The following is a 27,456-nucleotide window of genomic DNA, read 5'->3' as shown; positions in this document are numbered from 1 at the left end:
CCTTCTTGCGGCGCATGCGCCGACGGTCCTTTCCGTCGGCCGGCCCGGGCCCTCTCTTTGCCCACCAGCGCCATCTTGAGAGGCCAGCGGCGGATTTGTTGTCCGCCGCGCCGTCGTCGGGGCTCCCCGGAGGCCTCCCGCCCCGCACCCCCGCCGCACTCGCGCGCGGATTTGGCCTGCGGCGAGCCGGGCGCGGTTGTGACCAGGCCTGGCTGGAGGGCTGAGGAGGGAGAGGAACCGCCGCCGCCGCCATGGAGGACGAAATGCCCAAGACGCTGTGAGTTGGGCCGGCAGGGAGGCTGTGAGGAGGCCTATTGTGAGGGGGAGGGGTCGAGCCACGTTGCGCCCCCTCCCTCCCGCCTTCCCCTCCCCCGCTGCCTCTCTCTCTCCTTTTGTGCGGGCGAATAAAACCCCTCGGCTCCCCATAAAAGCCGGGGCGGGGGGAGGCGAAGGGGGAAGCATTCGCCCCTCTTGAATTACTATTTTTTTTTGGGGGGGGTGGCCTTGGCCTTTTCTCCTCTCAGGCAGCGGGGCGAGCTTCTGTGTTGAAAATCGCTAGTACCACAAATACTGTTAGATGGATCTTATGGGGCGAACGCAGTTGGACTCTGGTGCACAGTTCTGCTCGCCTCAACTCGAGAAAGGATGGAAAAGGGCAACCAAAATGATCAAGAGGGTGGAGCGACACCCCCCCCCCCAGAAAGGTTGCAGCGTTTGAGCCTTTTAAGCTTTGTGGCGGAAAGGAGAAGGAAAGAAGCGTGGCGTGGAGAAAGCGGACCGAGGGAAGTTTCCCCCCTCTCTCAACACGGAGAGGAGCTCATGTACAGCCAGTGAAGCCTAATGTTGGCACAATGGAACTCGTTCCCGCAGGAGGCACTGAGGGCCACCAACCTAAATGGCTTTAAAAGAGGGGGCAAATTCTGGGAGGTGATGGCAATAGATGGCTATTAACCAGCCCATGCTCTGCCTCCCCAGTTGGAGGCAGCAGTGCTTCTGAATGCCCATTGCAGGAAACCACAGGAAGGGAGAGTTGCTCTTTTGCTTGAATCCTGCTTGTGGGTTTCCCAAAAGAGGCATCTGGTTAGCAACTGTGAGAACAAGCTGCTGGACTGGATGGGCCCACTTTGGCCTGATCCAGCAGGCTCTTTTGTGTTAATGACTGTTAGTATAGATACAGTATTTTATTCTGCTGTTCTTGAAAGGATCTCAGGGCAGCAGATATGGTTCTCCCACCCCCACACAGCACACTCATTTTGTCCACAACAACTGGGCTCAGAGAGAGAGAGCCTGGGGTGCATGTAGTGTGACTGGCTGAAGATCGCTCAGTGAAGCTTGATGGAGTGTGTGGATTGGAACCTACACCTCCCGGTTCTAGAATAGAATCTAGTCTCCATTTCAGATTTGAAAAAACATTTCCTTGTGAAAAACAGAACAGCTGATAGCAGTACAACGAGTGTGTGCATAGCTAGAATCCTTGCACTGGTTATTATCTCTGTAGCACTGTATGCTCCATAGGCAGGATTACAAGTCTCTGGTCCCCAGGGAACTTAAAGAAGTGACTAGAATGTCTTATAGGCCTGCCTGAGGGTTTGCAGATAAAGTTTTGTGGCATACCTCTCCAATCTCGTGAGTGGTGTGAGATTCTAGGGGTTCCAGATGCTTATTCAGAGTTTGTGTTTCCTTTTGGAGTGAGGAACAGCAGAGACAGTGGCATCTTTATGCTTTGTGGTTTATTTACGCAAATATACAACCTGAGCCTATGATGGAGGGGTTCATAGCATTAACATCCCAAGAAAGTCCTGCTTCTCCCATAGCCACAGCCTACGGGTAGAAATTAGACATGGCTCTCTCTCTCTGCCTTTCCAGTTTACAGCTTTTGCATCCAGTTTCTAAGCTCACATAACTCCACTCTCAACTCTGGCCTTTTGTCTTTCTAAGAAAGAGACAGTTGAGGGAGGTAGTCCCCCCCCCATTTCCCCTCTGGCACAGAGCCATTCCCTTTGTTCCCTTAAGGGCCCATCTTTAGTGGGGCGTGCAACCTACCCCCCCCAAAAAAACCCCTCATAACCCCATGGACAGCTTCATTTCTGTGCTGAATACATTGGAGGAGGTTTTCCTTTTGAGAGCCTCCTTGGTTTCTATAGTGAGCACAGAGGAGGAGCCTCTGAAACCCTAGAAAGCAACTGCCAGTCAGTATTGGCCAGGTATCCTCAAACTTTTAAGACCCAGGACCCACTTTTATCTCAAACATGCCTTTGGGGACCAATTTCTTAATCTTTTCCAATATATTTGCAGGGTGGCAGTGCTACTGTTGTGACCCATCTTGAATTAGGCCATAAACCACTAGGGTCCTGACACACCAGTTGAAGACCTGTGGTGTAGACAGTACTGAGCTAAGTGAACCAGTGGTCTGACTATATAAGGTGCTAGCCTGTGTTCCTATGACAGGGCTCTCCATCTCTTCCTTGCTAGCCCACTCCTTATTTGCATGGAATTCCATTCACCTACTTGCACTTTTTGATCTCCTGTGGCTACTACACTAGTAAACAGACTATGTTTTCTGATAGAGAGCCAGTGGGTGAAGGGGATGGAAGGCAGGAGTAAACGGAGGAAGAATGTCAGGTTAAATTTGTTGCCCATAGTTAGGTTTGGGTACAGTAATTGATTTTTTTACTTGCAGTTTAAAAACAAAATATGCAGCAGCATTCAAAAATGATACAGTGTTATCCACTTGTAGCTCTGACTGACAGAGGCCTCATTTCACTTCATAAGTAGAGCAGACCCTCATCTTTCATCTCTCCCTCTCTCTAGCAGTATTCAACCAACAATGGAAGGTGTTTCTGTAGTTCAAAATGTAGTTGGTCAGTTATTAACTGGGGCTTCCCCAATGGAATGGCAGGGAAGTGTCCCCTACTGCTTGTTTATTAATGTAATGATCTTTTCTGGGTGCCCCCACCTTTTGAGGGTGAGGCAGGTCATGGCCATAGAGGGGGGGCTTTTCAGTTCTGCACCGTTATTGGTACACTGTCAGGACCTTTTATATTTTTATTTTGTGTTATGAAATACCGTATGAATTTTGCTAATTCTGTTAACCAACTATTTTATTACGCTGTCTGCTGTTTGTTTTGGTAGCTTATTCTATTATTATAATTTGTCAGCCACTCTGGCAATAAATACTAAAGGGACATATTTATATTTTCTAAATAACATGAATAATTCTTAGAGACTAACTCTGTAAATGAGATCTGTATTACCTTCATGTTGCAGATAAGGGTTGTGGCTGAACTACTAGTGGCTTGTTTATTGCCTTTTAACCTCTGTACTATATCAGCACTCTTCTCAACCATCACCATTTTCCGTTTTGCAGCACTATTGCCTTCCTCAGCCCTTTGGACCGTTTGTTTGTTTGTTTGCTTGCTTGCTTGCTTGCACAGTATCTGGACCGCTTAATATATTAAAAATATATTAAAGCATTGTACAGAAAACTGAAGTGACAACTTTATAATATTACAAAAATAGTTACGTATAAAAATATCACAATACAAAGTTACTAATATATATCAATATCATTTCATTTTCCTTCTGACATCCTCCCTAACAGCCTCTTGAGTTCTCACCCAGGGTCCAAAACAAACTCTTAGTTCACCCACAAAAATCTCATAACCAGAAGAGTTCTTCGAAACAGTGGACATTGCCCTAGTCTCTCACTTTAGAAGACTTTCTTTTTATAGGCAGGCCCAAGGTGGATGGTACTTCCTCAGGCTACCAACATGGGAAAAAGAAAGTTCACCATCTTTGAATTGTCCATACCAGGACATAATCATTTGTTCCTTAGCAGATCTTAAAATTAGGTAAATACAACCTCAGATGAACAAAACATGACATATTAAACCATGTAATAATTTATTTAACAAAAATAAAGCCGGAATGGAGAAGCCATATGTGAATACCCTATGACTGTAGACCCACCTTTAGCAGCAATAACTTTAAGTAATTGTTTTCTGCATGACTTCATCAGTCTCTCATCATTGTGGAGGAATTTTGGCCCACTCTTCTTTATAACGTTGCTTCAGATCATTGAGGTTTGCTGGCATTTGTCAGTGCACAGCTCTCTTAAAGTCCCGCCACAGCATTTCAATTGGGTTGAGGTTTGGACTTTTGACTGGGCCATTTCAACACCTTGATTATTTTCTTTTTCAGCCATTCTATTGTAGAGTTGCTGGTGTGCTTGGGATCATTGTCCTGTTGCATGACTCAGTTTCGGCCAAGCTTCAGCTGGAGGAGAATGGGACGCGGATGGCGCTGTAGGTTAAAACACAGAGCCTAGGGCTAGCCGATCAGAAGGTCGGTGGTTCGAATCCGCACCACGGGGTGAGCTCCCATTGCTCTGTCCCAGCTTCAGCCAACCTAGCAGTTCGAAAGCATACCAGTGCAAGTAGATAAATAGGTACCGCTGTGGCGGGAAGGTAAATGGCATTTCCGTGCGCTCTGGCTTCCATCGGATTGTCCCATTGCACCAGAAGTGGTTTAGTCATGATGGCTGCGTCACCTGGAAAGCTGTCTGTGGACAAACAGTGGCTCCCTTGGCCTGCATAGTGAGATGAGTGCTGCGCCCCATAGTCATCTTTGACTGGACTTAACTGTTCAGTGGTCCTTTACCTTACTTTTTTTACACATTTTATGCACTTTTCTCTTTTTTACCTTTGGGGGGGTGTATTAAAAATAGGTTCATAACAATGTCTTTCTTATGACTAGCACGTTGTGAGGAAATGCAGGAACCATTGCATTGGACATTTTCGTCTTTTCTTCTTTCCAGTGGTGCTCCTTTCTGCTGCACTCTGTAGCAACAAAAGTTAAATGCCTAGGTCAAACGAAGGCCTGGTAGTTACTAGAGAGACTAAAGCAGTTTATTTTCATGAGGCGAAAATGAAATGCCTATGTTAGTAGGTATAAATAATTAAATTTTAGGATTGATCATATTGATTCTCTATATTAAAAAGCCTCATTTAACTTAATATATTTGGTGATTTGGTTAAGAGAGTAATTGTATGACTGACATGCTTATATGCAGATTATTTAATATTAACCTAATCGTTTTAAAAAGCAAGACATCTGTTTTGAACTGGGGGGGGGAAATAAACTGCTTTTATTTTTCTTAAACACTCAACACTGAAAAGAAGTTTAGGTTATATGACAAGTATTGGCCTTCAAATAGTTGATTAATTGTGAATCCCACTTCAGGGAAAGTACAAATTAAGGCATTTGAGAGAAGAGTATGCACCGTATTTTTCGCTCTATAGGACGCACTTTTTCCCCTTCAAAAATGAAGGGGAAATGTGTGTGCGTCCTATGGAGCAAAGACGCCATAGCCCTGTGACCCTCTCCCGGCTGGAGATGTTCCTATGGCAGGAACCTCTACATCCCCGTGTCACCTCTCTAGCCGGGAGAGCGCGCGCGGGGGGCTAAAGCAGCTTAAACGGCACCTTGTTTTAGAGCGGGAAAACAAGAGGGGGAAAGTTCTCCCCCTCTCTGTGCAGCGCCTCCTGCCGCTTCACTGAAGGGGCGCTGGGCAGAGAGGGGGAGAATTTTTTTTCTCCCCCCCCAAAAAAAACAAAGTGCGTCCTATTGTCCGGTGCGTCCTATGGTTCGAAAAATACGGTAAGTTCAAGTGTGTTGTGATCAGGATGCCAAGTGGAGGCTACAGAGTCTAGCTCATGAGCCAGTCCAGACTATGAGCCTGATGTTGGAGATCAGGGGAGCACTGAGGCTGGCAGGTAGGAGCCAACTGACCCAGCTCCCACAGCACCAGCTTCCATAGAGGACTTTCACAGGAATCTTCCCCCTGGGCCTGAGGGCCTAAGCTACTCACATAGTACCTCACCATTCCAGTGATGCAGTAGGTGGGAGACAGGAGCACAGGAGAATTGCCAGAGGGTTGGCCCTTCAGGAGACACTGGGTTGCCAGGAGGTGAGGCAGGTTTGAAAGCAGTGGCTCAAAGTTCCCCAGAAGGTTTGCAGCTCTTTTTGGAGCAAAATGTTCACTTGGAGCTCTCCATGGTGCTGGGACTTGCCTTGCTGCTCTATTAGTGCCAGTAGGAGGCAGGTTTGAAAGCCTATTTGTGGCATTGGAGATTGTTCTGTGGGTTGGGTTCCAGCTGCAGAAGAAAGAGTTAACCATCCTATTCTCACTGCAATTAGGCTTGAAAGCAACCTTCTGTTGGTACCATTGGGAGGTTGTTTTCAAGCCTAATTGCAATGCAGGTGGATAATCTTTGTGTAACTGGTAAGAAAAGGGTTAACTCTCCCTAGCCAAAATCCCCATAAAAATTATATTCCCTTGGACAATTGTTTGGGGATTAAGACTGTGTGCTGGTGGGTTTACTTGGAGTGTGTGCATGTGAGAGGGTGCAATGGCCTGCTCATTATTGTTTTGGTCTCACCCACCATCGGCTTGCAGGCCCAGGGAGGGTTGGCCAAGATGGAATGCAACTCTTGGTCCAACAAAGGTTTTCCACCCTTGATTCTTAAAACATTTTAATGCAGTTTTTCAATTCAAAATTATCAAAATGGTGAACAAAATAATATACACCAGCTTAAGTGTGTATCAGATAATAAAGCAGTGTAGGCTAATAATTCAACTCGCAAAGGCAGAATGAAAAAGAGAAAGTTTTAACTTGCCCTTTGATAAAGAAGTAAAAATGGAAATCATACCAAGTTCCTGAGGATGTTTCGGCTCTGACCTCCTTAAACTACCGGTGACCCCCACATATGGTGGAATGTTTTAGCAGAGCCTCACTGGTAGTTCTTAATTCAGGTTAGGCACATAACAGACAAGGTGGCCTCTGAGATAATCAGAACTCATACTATCTTGGTCATTAAAGCTTAAAATCAATACTGTGATTTTGGTTCTGTAGCCACTGCTACTGTTTTAAAATAGGCTTTAGATATGAAAATTGTATTGATCCCATTAATCATTAAGACAGTGCATTTTGTACCACATGAAAATTCTGAACCATCTTCAAAGGCAGTTATGTGTTGAATACATATACAGTAGTACCTCGGGTTACATACGCTTCAGGTTACATACGCTTCAGGTTACATACGCTTCAGGTTACAGACTCCACTAACCCAGAAATGGTACCTTGGGTTAAGAACTTTGCTTCAGGATGAGAACAGAAATCGCATGCCAGCGGCACGGCAGCAGCAGCGGCAGGAGGAGGCCCCATTAGCTAAAGTGGTGCTTCAGGTTAAGAACGGATCTCCAGAACGAATTACAGTGGTGCCCCGCAAGACGAATGCCTCGCAAGACGGAAAACCCGCTAGACGAAAGGGTTTTCCGTTTTGGAGGTGCTTCGCAAAACGAATTTCCTATGTGCTTGCTTCGCAAGACGAAAATGTCTTGCGAGTTCCTGCGGGGTTTTTTCCCTCCCCCCCTTTCCCCCAAGCCGCTAAACCGCTTAACAGCTGATCCACTAAGCCGCTTATCCGCTAAGCCGCTTATCGGCTGATCCGCTAAGCCGCTTATCGGCTAAGCCGCTAATAGCGCTAAGCCGCTAATGGGCTTGCTTTGCAAGACGAAAAAACCGCAAGACAAAGAGACTCGCGGAACGGATTCTTTTCGTCTTGCGAGGCACCACTGTAAGTACGTAACCGGGCAAGGGTTGATTTATGTGCATTTGATTGACCCGCGATTGCACATGTGTGCCTGGGGTCAAACCCAGAAGTGACCCTAAAATGTCACTAAAACGGCAGCATGGAAGAGGGGCAGAACGTAACCCCCATGCAAAACAAGGAGGCAGCCTAAGCATAAACAGTGGTGGATGGATCTGGCCCACCCACCCCAGGTCACTTTTGACATGTTGATGGGGTTGACAGCTGTCAGTCATCTGACATCACATGGTTCATACTTCAAAGGAAGAATCAAGTGCACATTATTAAGTGCGCTGTCTATTTTTCTCTTCTTCCTTGGTAAGCCTGAATTGAATTTATGCCTGCTGAAAATGGGGTTGCATTTGGTGCTGAATTTTAAATTTGGCCAGTTGATGCTGATAGTGGTCAGGTAAACCTGGAGTCTTAGGAAGGATTTTGTGGAGGGATATAAATGGAGAAAGGGATACAAATACCTTACTTAGTCTTCTTATAAATGCACTGTACTACTGCTCTGCAAACTTTTTTATAGCATTTGTAATTTGTGCAGCAAATATCTTGAGTAATGCTGTATTGTGGTTTCACCTGTTCTCAGCCTTTAGGTTTAGTAACAGTGAAAAAATCCTCCCTTGTTCTGCACACATTTTCAAGCCTGCTTCTCCCTCTTTTGTTAACTTCTGAGCATCCTGTTCTTGTGATTGAGTGCTTATTTTTGTTTTGGAAGGTACAGTTGTTTTGCTTTGGAAGGTACAGTTAAAGGTAAAGGTAAAGGTACCCCTGCCCGAACGGGCCAGTCTTGACAGACTCTGGGGTTTGTGCGCCCATCTCACATCTATAGGCCGGGGGCCAGCGCTGTCCGAAGACACTTCCGGGTCACGTGGCCAGCGTGACAACGCTGCTCTGGCGAGCCAGAGCCGCACACGGAACGCCGTTTACCTTCCCGCTGGTAAGCGGTACCTATTTATCTACTTGCCCCCGGGGGTGCTTTCGAACTGCTAGGTGGGCAGGCGCTGGGACCGAGCAGCGGGAGCGCACCCCGCCGCGGGGATTCGAACCGCCGACCTTTCGATCGGCAAGCCCTAGGCGCTGAGGCTTTAGCCCACAGCGCCACCCGCGTCCCGAAGGTACAGTTACTTTTCTTTTATTAAGGAAGTCTGACTATGATGGTTAGTTTACTTACTACATTTCTGCCAAGGAATCCAAAGTGGTTTAAAATACAAAAACAAATAAAATTCAGTGTGACAGAGTCCTTCAGGCTATGTGTTGCTCACACAGGTCTTTCTTAGGTAGCTCCAGGGAAGATGGGTGAGGGCTGCCCCAACAATTCTCCTTGATACTTCTGTCAGGAGCTAGTGGTATGGCCTAGACTTCCTCACTTCTCCCTTCCTTCAGGGCAAACAGGTCTTCATTGTTTGAGACTCAGACCTCCATGGATCTAAAATTTGGATAATTTTTGCAGGTATGTGGGGAATTTGTCAAGAGATGTTACCGAAGCCCTAATTCTCCAGCTCTTCAGCCAGATTGGACCATGCAAAAATTGCAAAATGATCATGGATGTAAGTTAATGCAGTGGTTATGTTCTGCACAAAAAATATCTTTTAATATAAAAATTGTGGTTTTGAGGATTCTAAGAAGGTTTAGATTTCTTCCCCCAGGAGTTTCACAGGTTGTTGCCCTCCCTTTAGAAATTTCAGTAAAACAAATTGGGTAAAACTGAAGGGTAACTAATAAGTAAAAGAACTAAGAAAAAAGTAGTAAGCTAAAAGTACCGTATTTTTCGCTCTATAACACGCACCAGACCATAACACGCACGTAGTTTTTAGAGGAGGAAAACAAGAAAAAAATATTCTAAACAAAACAGTGGGTGTATGATTTTTGTGGTTCATGCTGTGGCCACAGACATGTGATCTGACGGTGAGTTTGGCGTAGCCCAATGCAAAAATCCTGAGGATCCATGTGGATCCATGCTAAAGTCGCCCTAAAGTCGCAGGGGCGCTGGGGGAGTGAACAGGAAGCAGGAGGAGGAGAACAATCCCTCTCTCACACACAGACACACAGAGTATCAATCCTAAAGTCGCAGGAGAGGCAGGGGCACTGGGAGTGGGAAGCAAGAGAAGGAGAACGATCCCCCCCCCTCTCTCTCTCACACACACACACACAGTATCAATCCTAAAGTCGCAGGAGAGCGCACGGGCGCTGGGAGTGGGAAGCAAGAGAAGGAGAACGATCCCCCTCTCTCTCTCTCACACACACACAGTATCAATCCTAAAGTCGCAGGAGAGCGCAGGGGCGCTGGGAGAGTGAACAGGAAGGAGGAGGAGGAGGAGGAGGAGAATGATAGCTCAAGCACACACACACACACACACACACAGCCACACAGCCCCTACAGTGGCTGATCCAAAATCGGACAGCAAAAAACTGCAGGCAGGGACATAGAGCACGGGGTTGTTTTAAAGCAACCAACCCCGATCCAACCCCGATCTGCTTCTCTCTCTCCTCCCGGCTAGGCTGGCTGAAAAGCTTTGCTGCTACTTAGCAGCTCACTGGAGAAGAGAGAGGGACATAGAGCACGGGGTTGTTTTAAAGCAACCAACCCCGATCCAACCCCGATCTGCTTCTCTCTCTCCTCCCGGCTAGGCTGGCTTAAAAGCTTTGCTGCTACTTAGCAGCTCACTGGAGAAGAGAGAGGGACATAGAGCACGGGGTTGTTTTAAAGCAACCAACCCCGATCCAACCCTGATCTGCTTCTCTCCCTCCTCCCCGGCTCGGCTTGCTGACAGGAGCCGCTTACACCCGCTTTGCAGTTTCAAAGAGAGCCATGGACTGCTCACAACTGCAGCGGATTCCCCTGCCATCTGCAGGCATTCACTCCTTAACACGCACAGACATTTCCCCTTACTTTCCAGGAGGAAAAAACTGCGTGTTATAGAGCGAAAAATACGGTAGTTTTCAAATTACTCTGTTTCCACTAAAAATAATCAGTGTATAATTTACAAGGTCTGAAGTTTCAATCCACTTTTTTAACACTTTAGGCATAAAATCTTACTTATTGCTGTGGAACTCTCTTTTCCTGCTAATCCTAAACACAAAATAATAGTAATAGTACCTAGGATTGTGGACTTAAATGATGCTGCTTGCTTGGGAGATATCATAAAACAAAAACAACACAGACATTGAGATGGCTCAGCAATGGTTTCTGATAGCTTTCCTTTCTGTGTTACACAGACAGCTGGAAATGATCCATACTGTTTTGTGGAGTTCTATGAGCATCGACATGCAGCTGCAGCTTTAGCGGCTATGAATGGACGGAAGATAATGGGTAAGGTAAGCTCTCAGGTCTAAAGGGTGAGTTGGAGCAGAAGTGTGGCTTTAGGTTGTGGATGAAACCGCTTTTGTAAAAAGAAGAAGACCTAAAGGTAAACTTTTATCCTGTTGTATATAGTAGAACTTTAAATTTTTTTTAAACACCATATAGATAAATACAAGTACAGTGAAAAGTTATCATGAAATTCTTTGCATTTTGCAAGTAAAATAGCTCGGCAAAGTAATAAGGGTTATTTAATACCTAATATCACTCAACTTCATTAGGGTGGGAGCATATTTTGCATTAAATATGGCAAAATAATATAAAACATAAATCACATTTGTGAAACACACTACATTTTGAGGGTTTGTGGGTTATGTAAACATAACTTCCTTGAATATAATTTTAGCAAATATTATTTGTAGGAGGTCAAAGTGAACTGGGCAACAACCCCCAGCAGCCAGAAGAAAGATACCAGCAGTAAGTTCCTTACAATTCTTAGTAATTACTCTTTATTTGCACAAAAGTGTTTTAAATCTTAAGCAATAAGCATCATACAAATATTTGCCCTATTGTTTTGATCATTATCCTAAGATATTATTTAATGTGTTTGTGTTAATAAACTTAAGAACAAATCTAATCTTTGTCATCAGGTAGTACCGTTGTCAACACACTGCGTTCACAAGGTAATTGTATCTTCTTAAACATAAAATGAAATCTCTCAGGGGTATTCACTAACCGCCTGAAGCTATTTGGGGGGGTTGTTCTGTTGTCACAAGATTTCTCCCTCCTCTCTCAGTGGATCAGGATGTGGACTGTTGCTGACTCTTAAGCCCTTTGACCCCATTAAGCTGCTATTGCTGTAAGAATTCTTTCCCTCTCTGTGAGGGTGAGATAACCAGCTTCCTTCAAGGCTGCTGGCTGTGCTGGGCCATAAGCCCCCTTTGTGGTATATCAAAATTGCTATTCCAATTGGATCATTTTCCCTTCTGCTCCTATGCAACCCAGTGTGTTGCTTCTCTACTTGTCTGGCCTTAGAACTTTAAAACTTTGGGGAAGGATTAAAGTAGACTTTCCAAGGTGGAGATGTAAAGTGTCATGTGTGCATTGAAATCAGTTAGAGGTGATGATAATTAAAATGGGCTTTATGTGAGTATGAAGAAAGTCCTTAGATATGAGATCTTTGTATCAACCAGTTCTTATGTAAATGGCTCTAACAAACTGTGAAGGGATTACTGTTTCCGTTCTGTTGCCTTCAGTCTTAGTTCACTTGCTCATGGATTTCACATACTTTGAATTCACATGGATTCACATGGTGTAAAGGCTGGGCAACCAAAACTGTTGGCTTTTCAGAAAACTGTCAAATACTTTAACATCAAACTGTTGCAATGCAAGGTATCTTTTTGACTGTTCTTCACCAAATATGACTAAGATTGAGCTGCTTGTAATTTATATTGTCCATACTGGTTTGTGTTAATCCTACTCTGTTCTGCTCACAGAACCAGTTATTTTTAGCTCATATTTAGCTCATTATTATTAAACTTGTGTATAATTAAGGCTAAACTCTAGCATTATTAAATAAGGCTGTAATATAACTTTTTGGCTTTGGACTAAATGGACTTAGCTCTCATGGAAGTATAGCTTCTGTTATGAATAACTACAGATATAATTTAATGAAAAATTCTAGTTATATGTAATTTTCTATAATTGTCTACTATCATGTCTGTTCATGGTTATATATTAAACCATAATGTATTTTGTTATCTGTTAGGTAAAAAGATTCTAGTTCTCATGTAGTTTCCAGATGTGTGGAAATTGATACAAGATTATTTTTTTAAAAAAAGCAAACCTATCCTGTATTTCCATGAGTTCTCTGCAAACTTGTACATTTCTTTTTCTTTTTCTTGGTAAGACCACTTCCATGTCTTTGTTGGAGACCTCAGCCCAGAAATTACAACTGAAGATATTAAAGCAGCTTTTGCACCATTTGGAAGAATATCGTAAGTAATGCCTTATGAAAGATAATGGGGGCAAGAATTTGATGCTAAAGCTAAGGAAAATGTGCTGATTAAGAGTATCAGTATATTTAAGGATACCTATATTCTCTAAAGAGTTGTATCTTTTTGTAGTTATTCAGAGCTATCAAACAGTTCATCTTGCTTTATTTGAATGTGAATTTCTAGACTTTGGATTTATATTTCTGTATTTTAGACTTGCAACTTAATTTTAAAAACAGTATTGATTCATTTCATTATCCAATTACTAGATAATCTAGAAGGGGTTTTCTAAGGGAAAGCTGATTTCTGGGTGACTTACACCAATGAAAAGGCATTGCATAGTCTTATAAAAGCAGCTTTAATAAATATCAGATTTCATAGAAGTTATGGCCTATAAGATTTTGGCTTTTTTGTGAAATGGGTGCTCTATTAAATAAAATAAACTAGAAATCGGCCTCCAGTATAGTTTCTCGGTTTCAGTCATTGTCTTAGTTTGGAAGGCATGTGAAAGTGTGTGTAACATACCAGGGAACCAGCTGTATTGTTTCCATGGAGAAACATTCTTTTAGTTTTAGGACTTGGAAGTTTGATAGCAATGACCAATTAGGCTGAGTTGCAAGGTAATATTTGTATTATAAGTACTTCATTGGTAGCATTTCCTGATAGATCTGATGTAAATCCTCATCAGTGATTGAATTATAATTGCAGCAACTTGAGAACAAGATTTCTGTATGGAGATCAGTGTAGCATGTTATGAATTACTTGTTTTAGTATGCAATGGAAGCAAGATGTAGTGCAGGGATACATAATGTGTCCTCCAGATTTTGTTGGACTACAACTGTCCTATTGGCTATGCTGGCTGCTGGGGCTGGTGGAAGTTGGAGTCCCAATATCTGGAGGGCACCATATTGGCAACCCCTGACGTAGTGTATCTCTTGGACGTTTGTTCTTATCTGTCACTAATTCTTCCGAGTGTTGCTTACTGCTGTGAAGTATATCACCCAACTCTCAGAACTGGTTGGAAGGTAATCTCAAAACTGATAACACAATGAGATTGTAGCCTCATTTGTATCAGTTTCCAGAGGGGTAATATTATAAGTCTCTTGAAACAAAAGCAATTTAGAGCCTTGTGGCATCTTAGAAGACTCATGAATGTATTATGGCACAAGTGTGTTTGCACTCAAACCAACTTTGTGAGATGTATTATTGTTCATATGAGTCACATTCTATATGGCTGGTCAAAAAGGTTCCTTATCCTAGCAAAAAAGCTGGGTGGGAGGGGGGTGTAAGGGTAACTTACCCTTCCAAAGCCTGTTATTAGTACCTGTGTACATGATTTGTCCTTACAACCAAGAGCTAAGGAGTGTTACCAAGCCTGGGCCAAATGGAGGGGGAATGGAGTTTCTTTGCTTAAAGTTCCTCCTCCCATGAGGTTCCCTGGTTATACCTGTGTTTGAGGTGTTGGGACATGGAGGCAAGAGCCTGAATGTATTCCTGGATTCCCTAAGGTTTGACTTAGCCTAACAGCTGCCGTGGTCACCTGGTCTGTTTCAATGTAATCAACAGCTAGAAGGGCTTGCAACTACTGCTGCAAGACTGGTAGGCCTTGGGGATTTCCAAACACAGCAGGAACTTCAGGTTGCTGACATGTTTTGAGGAGAAGCATTGCTTCAGGGGAAGATCAGAAAAGCTGGACAATCATATAAAGAAACGTTGGTTAGTGGATATTCTTGCTAGCCTTCTTTGAAGAAGAGTTTTTGCTCAAAAATCTTTAAAGGGTCCTTGAGCATAGTAACTTGGAGTACTGTAGAATCCAGGCAATCGACGATAGCAGCCTTGTTCAAGGAAATAATACAGTTGATATACAAACTGTAAAAGTTATCAGTTTCACAGACCCTTTTATGAAACTCAACATGTGGCTCTCAGTACTAAAAGGTGGCCTACCCATATACACTAGCCATCTTATTTAAGGCTACATTAAATAGTTATACTTGCTGCCTCCTAGTAGGGGCTTCAGACCATAGGAGAGAAAAGGTGGGGGCAGCTGGGTCTAGAATCTGGATCTAGAATCCCTGCTCCCAAGAAATGCAACTTCATCTGCAGAAAGGCCACATGAGGCCAGCCCACTTCTGTGTAGCATCTTCTCAGAATGTACTTCCATATTTAAGTAAGACCTGAAATTCTCTGGGTTATAGCTGTCTGTGGATACACAAAGTGGCACAAAGTATTCGCAGAAGTCTTACCAGTGAAGGCCTAGGACAGCAAAGGCTGTGATAGCAAAGCAAGTGCTAAATATTTTAGTCCCATGAATTTTAGTTTGGCTTAAGCATCTGTGTGACTTTGAAATCAGAGTGCTTCTGGTATGCTTAATTTGATAAAATTAAAATCCACTTTGCTTGCATTAACAAGATTCCTTCTTAAAGTTAAGAGTTCTGCTAGTATTTTGATGTCATTCTACACTACATTTCTGTTGGAATAAGTCCGCAAAACACTAAGATCTTTTGGTTGGCTTCCTGCTTAGTGATGCAGCTGCATTGACTGGTTGCTGTTGATCTAAGCCTAATTTGTACAGTGGAACTAATGTGTGCTGATATACTAGGAGCAGGGAAGGCAGAGTTAATACTGGGTTGAAAAAAATGCCACACAGACTCTCCCCCCCCCCAAACCCTCCAAAAATAAGTTAGCCATGAGTGAGCCAAGTTTACTGGCTTGAATTAGGCACTAAGCCTAATCAGGGGGAATGGTTTTGTGTTGGCACACAGTCTCTCATGAGCACTTTCTTACCTCTGAAGCAGCTGCTGGGAAAGGAAGAACTGGGACTTGACGTATTTTTATGGATTCACAGTGGTTTGCCACTTAATCATTACCTTAAGCCTCTGAACTGTATCCTATCAAGTTAATCTATAGAAAACAAACTTGACACAGATCAAAGTGAAAAACCCCTCATTTTAAAAGTTTTCCAATAGTAAGTGTTCAAAGTTGTTTTTTGAATAGCTGGTTTACAATTCTAAATGTTACAAATGGTCACGCTGTTTAAAAGACAAAATATAGGCAAAAGTTTCTTTTCATTTTTAAAGCTGAGAGAAAATAATTTCTTTAGTGCAAATAAATTCTCCCTCTGTTTGTAATCTTAATAGTCATGTTTCCTTTATAAAAATGTTCATGTGCAGTTACTCCAAGTCTTTGTAACTATGAACTTTAATGCAAAAACCCCATAGTGATTGCTGGCACATACATGTGTTTAAGTTCTTGAGTCATTTTCAAGAATGACAGTTGAGGGGTAAGTATAGAGCCACGGGTAGCGCTTTAGATTTTTCTGGACTACAACTCCCATCATCCCTGACCATTGGCCATGCTGATTGGGGCTGATGGGAGTTGGTTATCCTTGGTAGAGGATTCCTCCCCCCCCCCCCTTTAAGATGTACAGAGAGAACCATCCATGTAATGATTAAAGTGGCTGTTCTCAGGCAATTTGTAACATAGCCTTAACTTAGACTAATGAACTCTTTAAAGCATATGTGCATTGTTAAAATTAGGTTATTTTCCATGGAGTGACATTTTTAAATTTTATTTGGGACTTTCAGTGATCTCAGCATTATTTAGCTCCCTTCGTTAAATCACGTTTCTTCATACAGGATGCAATAGTAGCGTGTGTTGAAATTCCCTTGATGACCGTCTGGCATCATACAGCCTCTCGCATTATTGCTGTATAGTGACACTAGTTACACTGCATGACTTTCTTACTACGTTTGTGTGTAATAAATGCCTGATTCTTGTGGGTTGGGGAGGGCAAAGTAGGCCTGTGTGTTTGAAAATGTTATTGACCATTTAGTCATGTATACAAATTGCCTGAGAAGCATATAGCTAATAGAAACAGAGTTTTCACCAGTGGGGTTTAGCTATTGTAGCTGGGTCTTTTGTCTTTTTTCACTCAATCTCAAATAATAGGGCTCTGGTTATTTTGCAGAATGTCTCTGAAGAATGGACAGCATTGCCATGGCTAACTGCAAGCTACAGTTCACAGTGGACAAACGTTGTAGTTTTTCTATTTACTTTTATAAATTTTTTACTTTATATACTTTGTAGTTTTCAATCAGTCCTGTATGATTGTTAATTACGAATGCAGTCTTTAAAAGATTATTTAATAGTGTATAGTAAAAAAGAAAAAACATGTTAGTGTTTATTTTCTTCCATAATGCAACCATTTCTGAAAATGTCAATTTCTCAAAATTTACAGCTGCCCAAGTCCAAAAAGGGGGTAACGAATTGACCTGAGAAAATTAAAGAATTCAGTTAACAGGCGACGTATGCCTTTTAATTCCTATTTTTTCATTTTTTCTATTTTCTATTTCTAATAAGTAGGTAGAATGTGTTGGCCAATAGTAAGTTTATAAATTGCATGGTTAAAGAGAGCCGTTCGCTAATATGCTAGTTAGCTACATGCCCTCAGTTATTCCTTTGAATAGCTGCTTTGACCATGCGTAGTATTTTTAACAGTATGTAAGAGCATTTTGAACTGTGAACCAACGACTGTAAAATACTTGTTTTAAAGAGCTATTGATTTTGCATGTTTACACAATTAAGTTTAATTTTTTGCTATTGTGATAAAACATTAGTAAAAGGGAGAATTGCTTTGACTATGTATTGCTGGTGCATTTAAGAAGTTCATTTTATTAAAGGAGCTGCGTGTGAGACATTTTCATTTGGATTCTGTTCTCTTTATGTTTAACTGGCCTTCTCTTTGCTTTTTAGGGATGCACGGGTTGTTAAGGACATGGCAACAGGAAAATCTAAAGGATATGGCTTTGTTTCTTTCTTCAATAAATGGGTGAGTGCATGTTGATTCTTAAGAACCCTTCTTCCAGAAATGAACATTGCCAGACTCTAATTGAGTTCTTAGAGTTCTGAACTAATTTGGCAAGTTAACTCAGTATAAGATACAGATCCTGTGCTCAGGCTTGCAATCTAAAATATAAGAATCACAAGGAAAGGAAAGAGGACTGGATGGGGAAAGAAAGAGGATGGAGTTGGGTTTGATGATGCCAGATGGGGGTTACTGGGCATCTGAATCCTGTTAGGGGCTAGTTGATCTATTCTTCCTTGGAGGGAGATGGTACCAGAGTCTTACCCTTGTTTCTGCAATCACTGATAAATTCTAATGATCTGCAAGTATTAAATAGTTATGTGCTGGTGTAACAATCAGCATACTCAGGGCAGCTTAAGATCATCCTATAAAATGGCTGAATAAGAATCTCTTTAGATGATTTCTGTTAACTGCTCTTGGATTGTATAGTTTTTTATTTACATTAAAGTAAATATAAGAGCATCTTGAAGATACTTTTATTTTGTGAGCAAGATTTTTGTAAAGGGAAAACATCTGAGACTACATTTCCCACTGTCAGGACTTTTTTTTTTGTACTGTATGTAGTTCCATTAAATGGTGCATCTTTAATACATATGACACTTTTAAATCTTGCTTTTATCTTAAGAGAGCTAATTGAAAATATTCTGCCAATAATACTGAATGAAGCTTAATGAATGGAAGTGCACATTAACTTGAAATGCTAAAATAGTTGCTATTGATATCTTTCAGTCATATCACCTTGTGGTAGTAAAAATCTACAAAAGTTATTATCACCTCTCTATGTCTTAAATGGTTTGCAGCAGCATAACTTTCTCAAGAGCAGTGAGTTTCTGAGTTAGATCATTTGTTTCTCCATCTAGGAGCCAGTGCATGTGCCTCTGTCCTTTTGATCTCTCTCTGGGAGGTGGTTACAGTCAGAAAACCTCAGCCTTTGTTCTCCATTTGTGGAACACATGCCCTAACGTACTGTGCTTAAAGTGTACTAAAACTGTAGTAACAGTTCACTTTTCCTTACAGCTAAGATTGGTTGAGGGGAGGCAGAATTGCCACATGTTAAAACAATTGTTTGACCCATTCATATACAGAGCATGGTTGGGGGTACTCTTTACACAAATGTGGGGAAGCAGGAAAGTAAAATCTTCCCCCACCTTACATTCTGCTGCTTATAAGCAGTTTCTCCCCGAGCCTTGCTTTGATACCAGCCGCCCAGAGAGAAAACTGCTGGAAGTGTAGTAAGGTAAGGCAAAGGAACTGAGAGTGGGGAGCTTTGCTTCCACACCCCCATGCTCCTTTTTATGTGGAGAGTAGACCATCTTAACCCCATTATATATGAGATCAGACTAAATCGGAGTAGCATATACGCAGTTGCCCCGCATGTGTAATTTGGCCCTAAATGGCCATGCATGGAGCTGCAGGTTCTTGGAGCACAATAGGAAAATTCACATAATGAGTACTATTTAGGTTTGGAGTCTAACTGTAGTCTTTCAGAATTTGATAGCTGATTACCTGTGAATGATAGAGCTTCATATTTTTATACCTGCAAGTTGGTATTTTTTATATCAAAATGGCACTGACTTAGGTTACTTTATTACAATGGATCCACATGAATAAAACTTTCTGGTTGTTGGAAGCACCTTTTGTCTCTATTTTCATTTGCCATTTAGCATTCATTTGCATAATGAAGTACTTGGAGCATCTGGAGAAAATTTATGGACAAAAGGGCTATTCACAGAACAGCCTTTTGTAAGCTGCCTTTGTATTTGGAGGTTTTTTTGTATTATTTTTTTTGCAAATTTAAAGAGACCACATATAATTGTTGATCTGATGCTTTTGCAGCCTTTGTGTAGTAAAGTGATTCTGTAATTGAAACAAATATTTTTCTATAAATTAGCATTGTTAGTAGTTTTCTTTCTTACAGAGCTGCTTTCTGAAAGTGTTTTGCTTTCTCTGTAGGATGCAGAAAACGCGATTCAGCAGATGGGGGGACAGTGGCTTGGTGGAAGACAAATCAGGACAAACTGGGCAACACGTAAACCTCCAGCTCCAAAGAGTACATATGAGTGTGAGTATCTTAGCTTCCAAAACACACATGGGGATATTTCCTCTCCAGCCTAGAATAAGCTTTTAGAACTGACAGTCTAGGGCTAGCCAATATATTTAATTGATGTGCTGCCTCCCATTAGGTGGTGAGTTTGATGCTCTGAATAGAATTTTGTTTCGGTGGAACACCTTACAAGCAGGTTTTGATTGTAAATTGTTCAGGGACAGGAGCCCTGGCCACATAGAATTGTAAGCCTTTGGGGCAGAATGTGGCTGTGAATTGAAACAGTACTTATATATTGCAAAACATAAGCCATGGTAGTTGTGGGGAATGGACAGCCAATTCTTTCTACAAATGTTTGGGTTTTTTATTTGTGGGCAAATTAGAGACTTGTGTAAACTTTTTTCCCCCAAACAGCAAACGCCAAACAACTATCCTATGATGATGTTGTGAATCAGTCCAGTCCAAGCAACTGCACAGTGTACTGTGGAGGTGTTACTTCAGGGCTAACAGGTATGGCACTTCATGAGTTTTTAGTAGCCTTCAGAACTTGTCCCTAACTCCATATCCTGACATCCTTATTTCCGTCTTCTGATTTGCAGAACAGCTGATGCGCCAGACATTTTCTCCATTTGGGCAAATAATGGAAATTCGGGTCTTCCCAGATAAAGGATACTCCTTTGTACGGTATGATGCTGTTTGTCTTTCCTGTGTGTGTTTATAGCAAGCCCATGCCACAGTGTACAGTTTAAAGTATTGCAATCCCTTTTTGAAACTGTGACTTAAAGTGTACTCCTTCCAGTGTCCTGTCCTTCATGTTGATTATTTCTAAGAAACAGGAACCTGCAAACATTCACATAAAACTTTCATTTGTGTGTCTTGGGGCTGTTGGGTGTTTTGCCCCTGATTTTGACATCACAGCTGCTACTCAGGTGTTCTTTTCTCAGTATTCTGACTCCTAATACAGCAGCTTAATGGAGGGGCGGCTGATGGTGGCCACCTTCATTCTCTTTCTGGAAGGCATTGTCTTGCACAAAGACAAAAGCCTTGCACCTGCTATGCCATGATTGCTGAGCAGCCCAATGTATCAGGCCTGCAATTTTCCCTGGAGCCCTCACAAGTTTCTTGACTTATTTACCTGTTGAATTTATATCCTGCCCTTCCTCCCCGAAGATGTGCCTTGTGCATATGTCATACATTGTGAAGGATCTACATACGGTGGGCTTGCAATATTGGATAGATTATCCCTTGAAATGAATTGTTGGATGGATTTTTGGTGAGAGGGATTTGTATTACTTGGTTGTTTGATGGGATTTTGTATTATTGATTAATTTTCTCAAATGGTTACAGGTTCAATTCTCATGAAAGCGCTGCACATGCAATTGTTTCAGTCAATGGCACAACTATAGAAGGACATGTTGTGAAATGTTACTGGGGCAAAGAAACGCCAGATATGATAAATCCAATCCAACAGGTAAGCGTCTGCCAAAAAATGGTTTTTCCCCCCTCCCCCCAAAAATAATTCTGTTCTGGTAGATTTCTTCATTCTAAATAGTTAGACCACAAATCCCTTTACTGGTTGTTCATTTCATTTATATGCATCATTTCCCACATGTTGCTTAACATGGGATCCAACTGTAAAACATACACAAATGATAGGGGCTGGAGGTGTAAAAGGTCATTAGATAATGTGTTGATCTTTCTTCAGTTATTGTGCTCTCTTGTGCTGTGGAACTCTTGGAATAAAAGTACAGTGGTGCCTCGCAAGACGAAAAGAATCCGTTCTGTGATTCTCTTCGTCTAGTGGTTTCTTCGTCTTGCGAAGCAAGCCCATTGACGGAATAGCGGATTAGCGCTTTTAGCGTCTTATCTGCTGATCGGATCAGCTGATAAGCGGCTTAGCGGCTTAGAAAAAGGGGGGGAGGGGGAAAAACCAGCAGGAACTCGCAAGACATTGTCGTCTTGCGAAGCAAGCCCATAGGAAATTCGTTTTGCGAAGCACCTCCAAAACGGAAAACTCTTTCGTCTAGCGAGTTTTCCGTCTTGCGAGGCATTCGTCTTGCGGGGCACCACTGTATAAATTTAAAAGGATTTAAGGAAAATAATCCTAGGGTTAACCACAGACCTAGCAACACATCCTAAGGTGTGTGTACTGTTGCTATAGCACTGACACAAACTTGGCTTTTTTGGAAAATGGGGAGTGGAGGTGGCGTGCTGTATAGAAATAAGTGGGAGAGTACCGAAGCTTGGTGCCTCAGTTACCTAATTTAGCTTTTGTGGTCCAAGCCCCTGCTTGTGCTGCAGAGATACCCAAGCACAAGCTAGAGTTATAAATGTATTTTTGTGGGCAGCAAAAGTTATGATGGCATAATAAGAGCTTGCTAGATCAGGTCCGTGGCCCATCCAGTCCAGCATCCTCTTCTCAAAGTGGCCACCCAGATGCATATGGGAAACCAGGAAACAGGATTTGAGCACAGGAGCCCTTTCCCCTCCTGTGGTTTCCAGCAACTGGTATTCAGAACTGTAGGAAGCAAAGCATAGCCATCAGGGCTAGTGGCCATCGATAGGCACCTACTCAATGAATTTGTCTAATCCTCTTTTAAAGCTGTTCAAATTGATGGCCATCACTACCTCCTGCAGGAGCGAGTTCCACAGTTTAACTGCGCTGCCTGAAAATTTAGCTGTTTAGCTTTCTTACAATTGTTTTCCCATAAGAGGGCCAGAAATTAATGGTAGAGAACATATTTTGCATCTGTAAGATCCCCGATTTATTTTCTGTTACCTCTGACACTGGCTCTGCCTGAGGCCAATGTCAGAGCAGCTGTGCCACTGATGTACCACCGGTCTGACTGACTCCTACAGTTGAGTTTCCTATCGAACAAATAACAAATTCTTCAGCTCCCCAACATGGTATGATTTAATTATTTTATGTTGTGAAATACAGTCCGTACGAGTCTTTGGAATGAGCTTTGTTGTACGAACTAAAACACTTCTGTGTTTGTGATAACATGAGCTTTAGGATGCCAAAGGCAAAGGGGCATGTGGCAGTGTAACTGAAAACCATCCACCTTCGTGTGTCTTCCCTGTACCAATGTACTAACTTTGTTTAATTTGAACTTTTTCAGCAGAATCAAGTGGGATACCCACCGCCGTATGGGCAGTGGGGTCAGTGGTATGGAAATGCGCAGCAGATTGGCCAGTACATGCCTAATGGCTGGCAGGTCCCTGCGTATGGAATGTATGGACAAGCATGGAATCAGGGATTCAAGTAAGTGTTTGCTGTTTTGTACAGGCTCTGTGCCAAGGAACCTTTTTCAGAACGAATATAACTGCACAGTCATGAAACAAGGCTTTAATTCTGAAACTTCTCATCTGGACCATATTATGTTGAATTCTGAAACAGGCCATTGGACTTGCAGTTCTGTGTACTTTCTAAGCAAAATATAGACCCTTTTGATCCACATTGATGTGTGTAGAATGATAGAAGTCAGTGGTCACTCAAACTAATCTATCTTCATATATCTTGGAAATTATTTTGTACATTGTTTATTTGGTGCAGAAAGCGGGAATGAATTTCTGAAGGCATCCTGTGTGGTTTAATTTTGTGGGCCTGGACTAGTGGTGGTGGATAAAGTGATAAAATATTTGGTTTGACATTCACTGTTGTCTTGATTCCAGTTCATTATGTCTGTGTAAACTTTCTAAGCTTTATTTCATTTCCTTTTTCATTCAGTCAGACACAGTCTTCTGCAGCATGGATGGGTGCAAATTATGGTGTGCCGCCCCCGCCTCCACCGCCGCCGCCCCCACCCCAGGGGCAAAATGGAAGCGTTCTAACTAGTCAAACTGGATATCGAATGGCAGGTTTTGAAACACAGTGAGAGGAACAGAGAAAGACTCTGGAATAGAACAACTGGTGGCTTTGAGGCTATATATGGAGCATTGTAAAACCCTTTGTTTACTTAAAAAAAACCTATCCAATCAAGTCAGTGCAAAAGTCAGTATTTATTTTTAATCATGAAACTATGTTGTCCACATTTTTTAAAAAACACACACACAGGAAATACTAGATGCTGGATATCTGCCAACTTTTGCCTTCTTTTCCTCTTTTGAGATGTGTTTCTTAAGATCCTTGTTTGAAACACAACTAATGCAGGGATTTCTGCCACTTTTAGATTGGGGCAGAATATTGCACAATATCAAACTTTTTTCCACTGAAGTAGTGTGCAGTTCTAGTTGCATTCCTAGTATGACTGAAAATGTATATGAAGAGTTGTACAAAAACAAAACACGCCAAAACTGTGTGAGTTCTGAAGGTTTATTGTGATCTTCAGCTTGTGCACAATTCTGTTCTAAAGAAAGCCTATTGTATAAAGTGTCCCATCTCCTCACTTTTGTTATACTGGGGTTTCAAATATAACTTATTGGTTTACATTATTTTGTATCTAGACATTTTTCAAAAAGTGATTTTTGCCTTACTGTCAGCTGTTAAATTATTAAATGGGGGTGGCGGTGGGAAGTGGTGGTTGGCAGCAGTAGTTGTTCAGAGCTCTCCAACGGATCCAACTCTTCCTGTTGTTAGACGTGAGAAGGTGCCTGGGAAATCCCTGTTGGGTTTGTGCAAAGATCTTCACCAATGAACTTCAACCCAGTTTCAGATATTATTAAAAATGTGACACATTCTAGTGAACCAGCTTTTCTAAATCTCTCAGTTTTTACATTTACATGTATCCTATACCATGTAAACTATTTTAGCAAATTAATATTTTTCACAAAAGTTGGTCAGCTTTTGTATGTCTCCTTCTTTGAAAGGGTAAAAGGCAGAGAGGTCTATGTGACTTAACAAGTATGATTCTAAACTTTGGCTTTTTGCATGTGAATATCAAATACATTATTAGATTTTGAATACACCAGTCATGCTCTCATTTTTCAAATATGTAGAGAATACATTGGTCTTAGCAACTTCTTACTCAAGTGGAGTAAATTTGACTTGATTTAGCATGTACAGGTAGAGCTCTGATAACTTGTAGCATTGTGCGGATCAGGCCAGGAGTATGAGGAATGCTCCGGTTAAGCCTGAAGGACCAGCTGGATTAAGCATTTTTAATTGTTCAGAGGCCAAAAAAAACCTTGCTATCCTACCTCCTTGACTTAGCCTTCAGAGAGTGCAAAAAAGAAAGCTACCCCTAGGTGTAATATTTATTTATCCCAGTTAATGTCTGGGCCCATGGAGGTGTATGCTTTTTATTCTGCATTGGTTGTAGTGGAGCAATGTATCAAGGGATTATTGAGTTTATGATATATGGAGTGTCCTATGACAAATGTGTTTTATGGAAATAAGTGACCCTATGATAGAGTGTTGGCTTTGGAGATGTTAAAATCCTATTTGTCTTGATTTCAGCCCCTCACCTTTGGGGAGTGTTCCATGATTTGCTGGGTGTGAATGGTGTTCTAAAATTTGAAAGTTTGCTACGAATATAATTTGCAGTGGGAGGGGGTAGAGGAAAAGACAAAAGAAAACTTATGGTGACTCTTGAGAAACTCTTGTCCCTGACTCTGTTTAACAACTGGAATTCTGTAAAGAAAGCAGAACCAGATGGCTTGAGTTCAGTGAAACCTGGCTGTAAAAAACAACAATCAAAAACCAGTTTTTACCCTGAAAGCAGGGTCTGGCCCCCCATATGTTTAAAAAGGTGAAGTATACTGAAAAGACACCTTTAACTCATAGACCACTCTTATTTCTGCCTCCTTGCTGCCTTTTAAACTTGCATAAACATATCTTTAAAATTATTTTTACCACCTCTGCCTGTACAATTCTTTCAAAAGAGGACAGGAATAGGTTTGAGGTGAGTTTGGTGCCGCACTGGAATTTCTATGTGTGTATTTTCAGCAATAGAACTGCCCAGGTTTAGTTGTCTTAAATAAAATTCCTGTCACTAGAACTGTCTGAGATACTGTTGCCTAGTTTAAAAAACACACAAACAAGGCTTTTAGTATTATGTCAGTGCTGGTCCCCTACTTTCCATTTGGGAACCCAGGAAAGACATGAATTTCAGGTTGTTTTTGTTAAGCATAATTAAAGGCTTAAAATTCTAAAGTTCCTCAGACTTAGAAATGCTTTAAGAAAATGAATGGATGAGGCCCTTCCAGTTATACAATTGTTACTGCTAAGCTACTTCTGACTAGGATTTTTCATATTTTTCTGGAGGTCACTTCTGCTACATAAGCCACATTAAAAACTAGTTGCTTACCAAGTGTCAGCCTCTTCTGCTGTAACTTCTCCAGTGGTCCTACAAAAAAATGTGGGCGAAGCATTTGAGCCTATTTCTTTCTCTCACTATTGCCCTTTTCCATCTTGTTTTTAGTTTAAGCAGCCTTTCAGTTTTAAAAGGGAGTCTTCTTAAAATACGGTAAATGTAAACGAGAGTAATGCCCCATACAGATAACAAAGGAGGATAAAGCTGCCTGGGGTATTGTTTTTGGGTTATTTTGTTTTTAAAAGTAGCAGCCCATTTTTGTCTCTGTATGAACATTGAAAGCTTCGTTTGAACTAATGTATTTTGATACTTGTGTTTAGAAGTTCAAGAACTTCACTCCAGAAGCCGTGACTTTTGAAAGCCATTAAGATGTTAATAAAAGATGTGAGCTTGCGTATTTCATCCTTAACCTTTTGTTTACTTTACTGTTCAGATATTCTAGCACAGGTTTGGGAGAAAAGTGGAACTGGAAAAGGTCTCTTGAGTTGCCAAGTCTAAATTACCTGCCAGCCTTTTTCTCTTGGGTGATGTGACTCTGAAGGCGGCCTTAGCAAGAGCAACCAGTGTCTTGGGTAGCCATCCTAATCAATTGAAGGGCTGTTGAGACCTTATTTCACCACCTCTCTTGTGTGTTTTAAGAAATAAAGAGTGGGCGTTTGGCACTTGCCTGCAATTCTTCCTTGAGCATCTCTCACCAGGCATAGAGGTGAATGTCCAAACCCATAACTCCTTTGGTTTTTGATTGCAGCATCTTTACTTCACACTGGACAGGTTGTGTTTTTTCAACCCTGGGTGAACTCTTCAGTGACACATTGCTTTGTTTGCTGACCATCCTGTGCAAATGTAATAAGGTCATATTTTTCAGAGAGGTGACTGACTCATCATCAACCACTTCATAGAAAATGGGGAGTTGTGGCATATTATGAAATAGAAGCAGCTCCAACCAACCAAAGGCTCATATTCTCTGGAGCCTTTCCTAAGGGGTATTTCTGGTGTGCAGCCTCCTGGAAACTTCAGAACCTAGACCCAAAGAAGGCTACATCCTGAACAGAAGCCTTCACTGCCTCCAGCAACCCATGCAGCTACTGCTCATTTCCTCTCAATAAATTTCACTCTTGAGGCTTTGCAGTTGCCGCCAAGTGGTATTACCACTTTTTTTTTTACAACAAAGGTCCATATAGTTCAAGCTATGGTTTTCCCAGTAGTGATGTATGAAAGTGAGAGCTGCACCATCAAGAAGGCTGATCGCCGAAGAATTGATGCTTTTGAATTCTGGTGCTGCAGGAGACTCTTGAGAGTCCCATGGACTGCAAGAAGATCAAACCTATCCATTCTGAAGGAAATCA

General features: G+C 41.9%; 1 protein-coding gene across 7 annotated transcripts; it reads left to right on the top strand.

Annotated features, from left to right (window-relative positions):
- Nucleotides 1-26: 26 nt before the first annotated feature.
- TIA1 (TIA1 cytotoxic granule associated RNA binding protein) lies at nucleotides 27-26,519 on the top strand. 7 transcript variants are annotated; one of them, XM_082230323.1, is made up of 13 exons: nucleotides 37-277; nucleotides 9,107-9,203; nucleotides 10,873-10,971; nucleotides 11,377-11,431; nucleotides 11,605-11,637; nucleotides 12,864-12,951; nucleotides 17,701-17,776; nucleotides 19,766-19,874; nucleotides 20,271-20,366; nucleotides 20,456-20,540; nucleotides 21,204-21,327; nucleotides 22,982-23,121; nucleotides 23,587-26,519. In XM_082230323.1, the coding sequence occupies exons 1-13, from the start codon at nucleotides 252-254 to the stop codon at nucleotides 23,732-23,734; spliced, it is 1,176 nt and encodes a 391-aa protein (XP_082086449.1). In that variant the 5' UTR covers nucleotides 37-251; the 3' UTR covers nucleotides 23,735-26,519. The 7 variants fall into 7 exon arrangements, 6 of the variants coding, with proteins under 6 accessions (XP_082086453.1, XP_082086449.1, XP_082086451.1 ...); XM_082230322.1 differs by having other exon boundaries at nucleotides 39-277; nucleotides 22,979-23,121; XM_082230325.1 differs by lacking the exon at nucleotides 11,605-11,637.
- Nucleotides 26,520-27,456: the final 937 nt, after the last annotated feature.

The sequence above is a fragment of the Podarcis vaucheri genome (assembly GCF_965113315.1).
Source record: "Podarcis vaucheri genome assembly, chromosome: 7".
Taxonomy (NCBI): domain Eukaryota; kingdom Metazoa; phylum Chordata; class Lepidosauria; order Squamata; family Lacertidae; genus Podarcis; species Podarcis vaucheri.
This window is presented reverse-complemented; position numbering and strand designations above follow the sequence as displayed.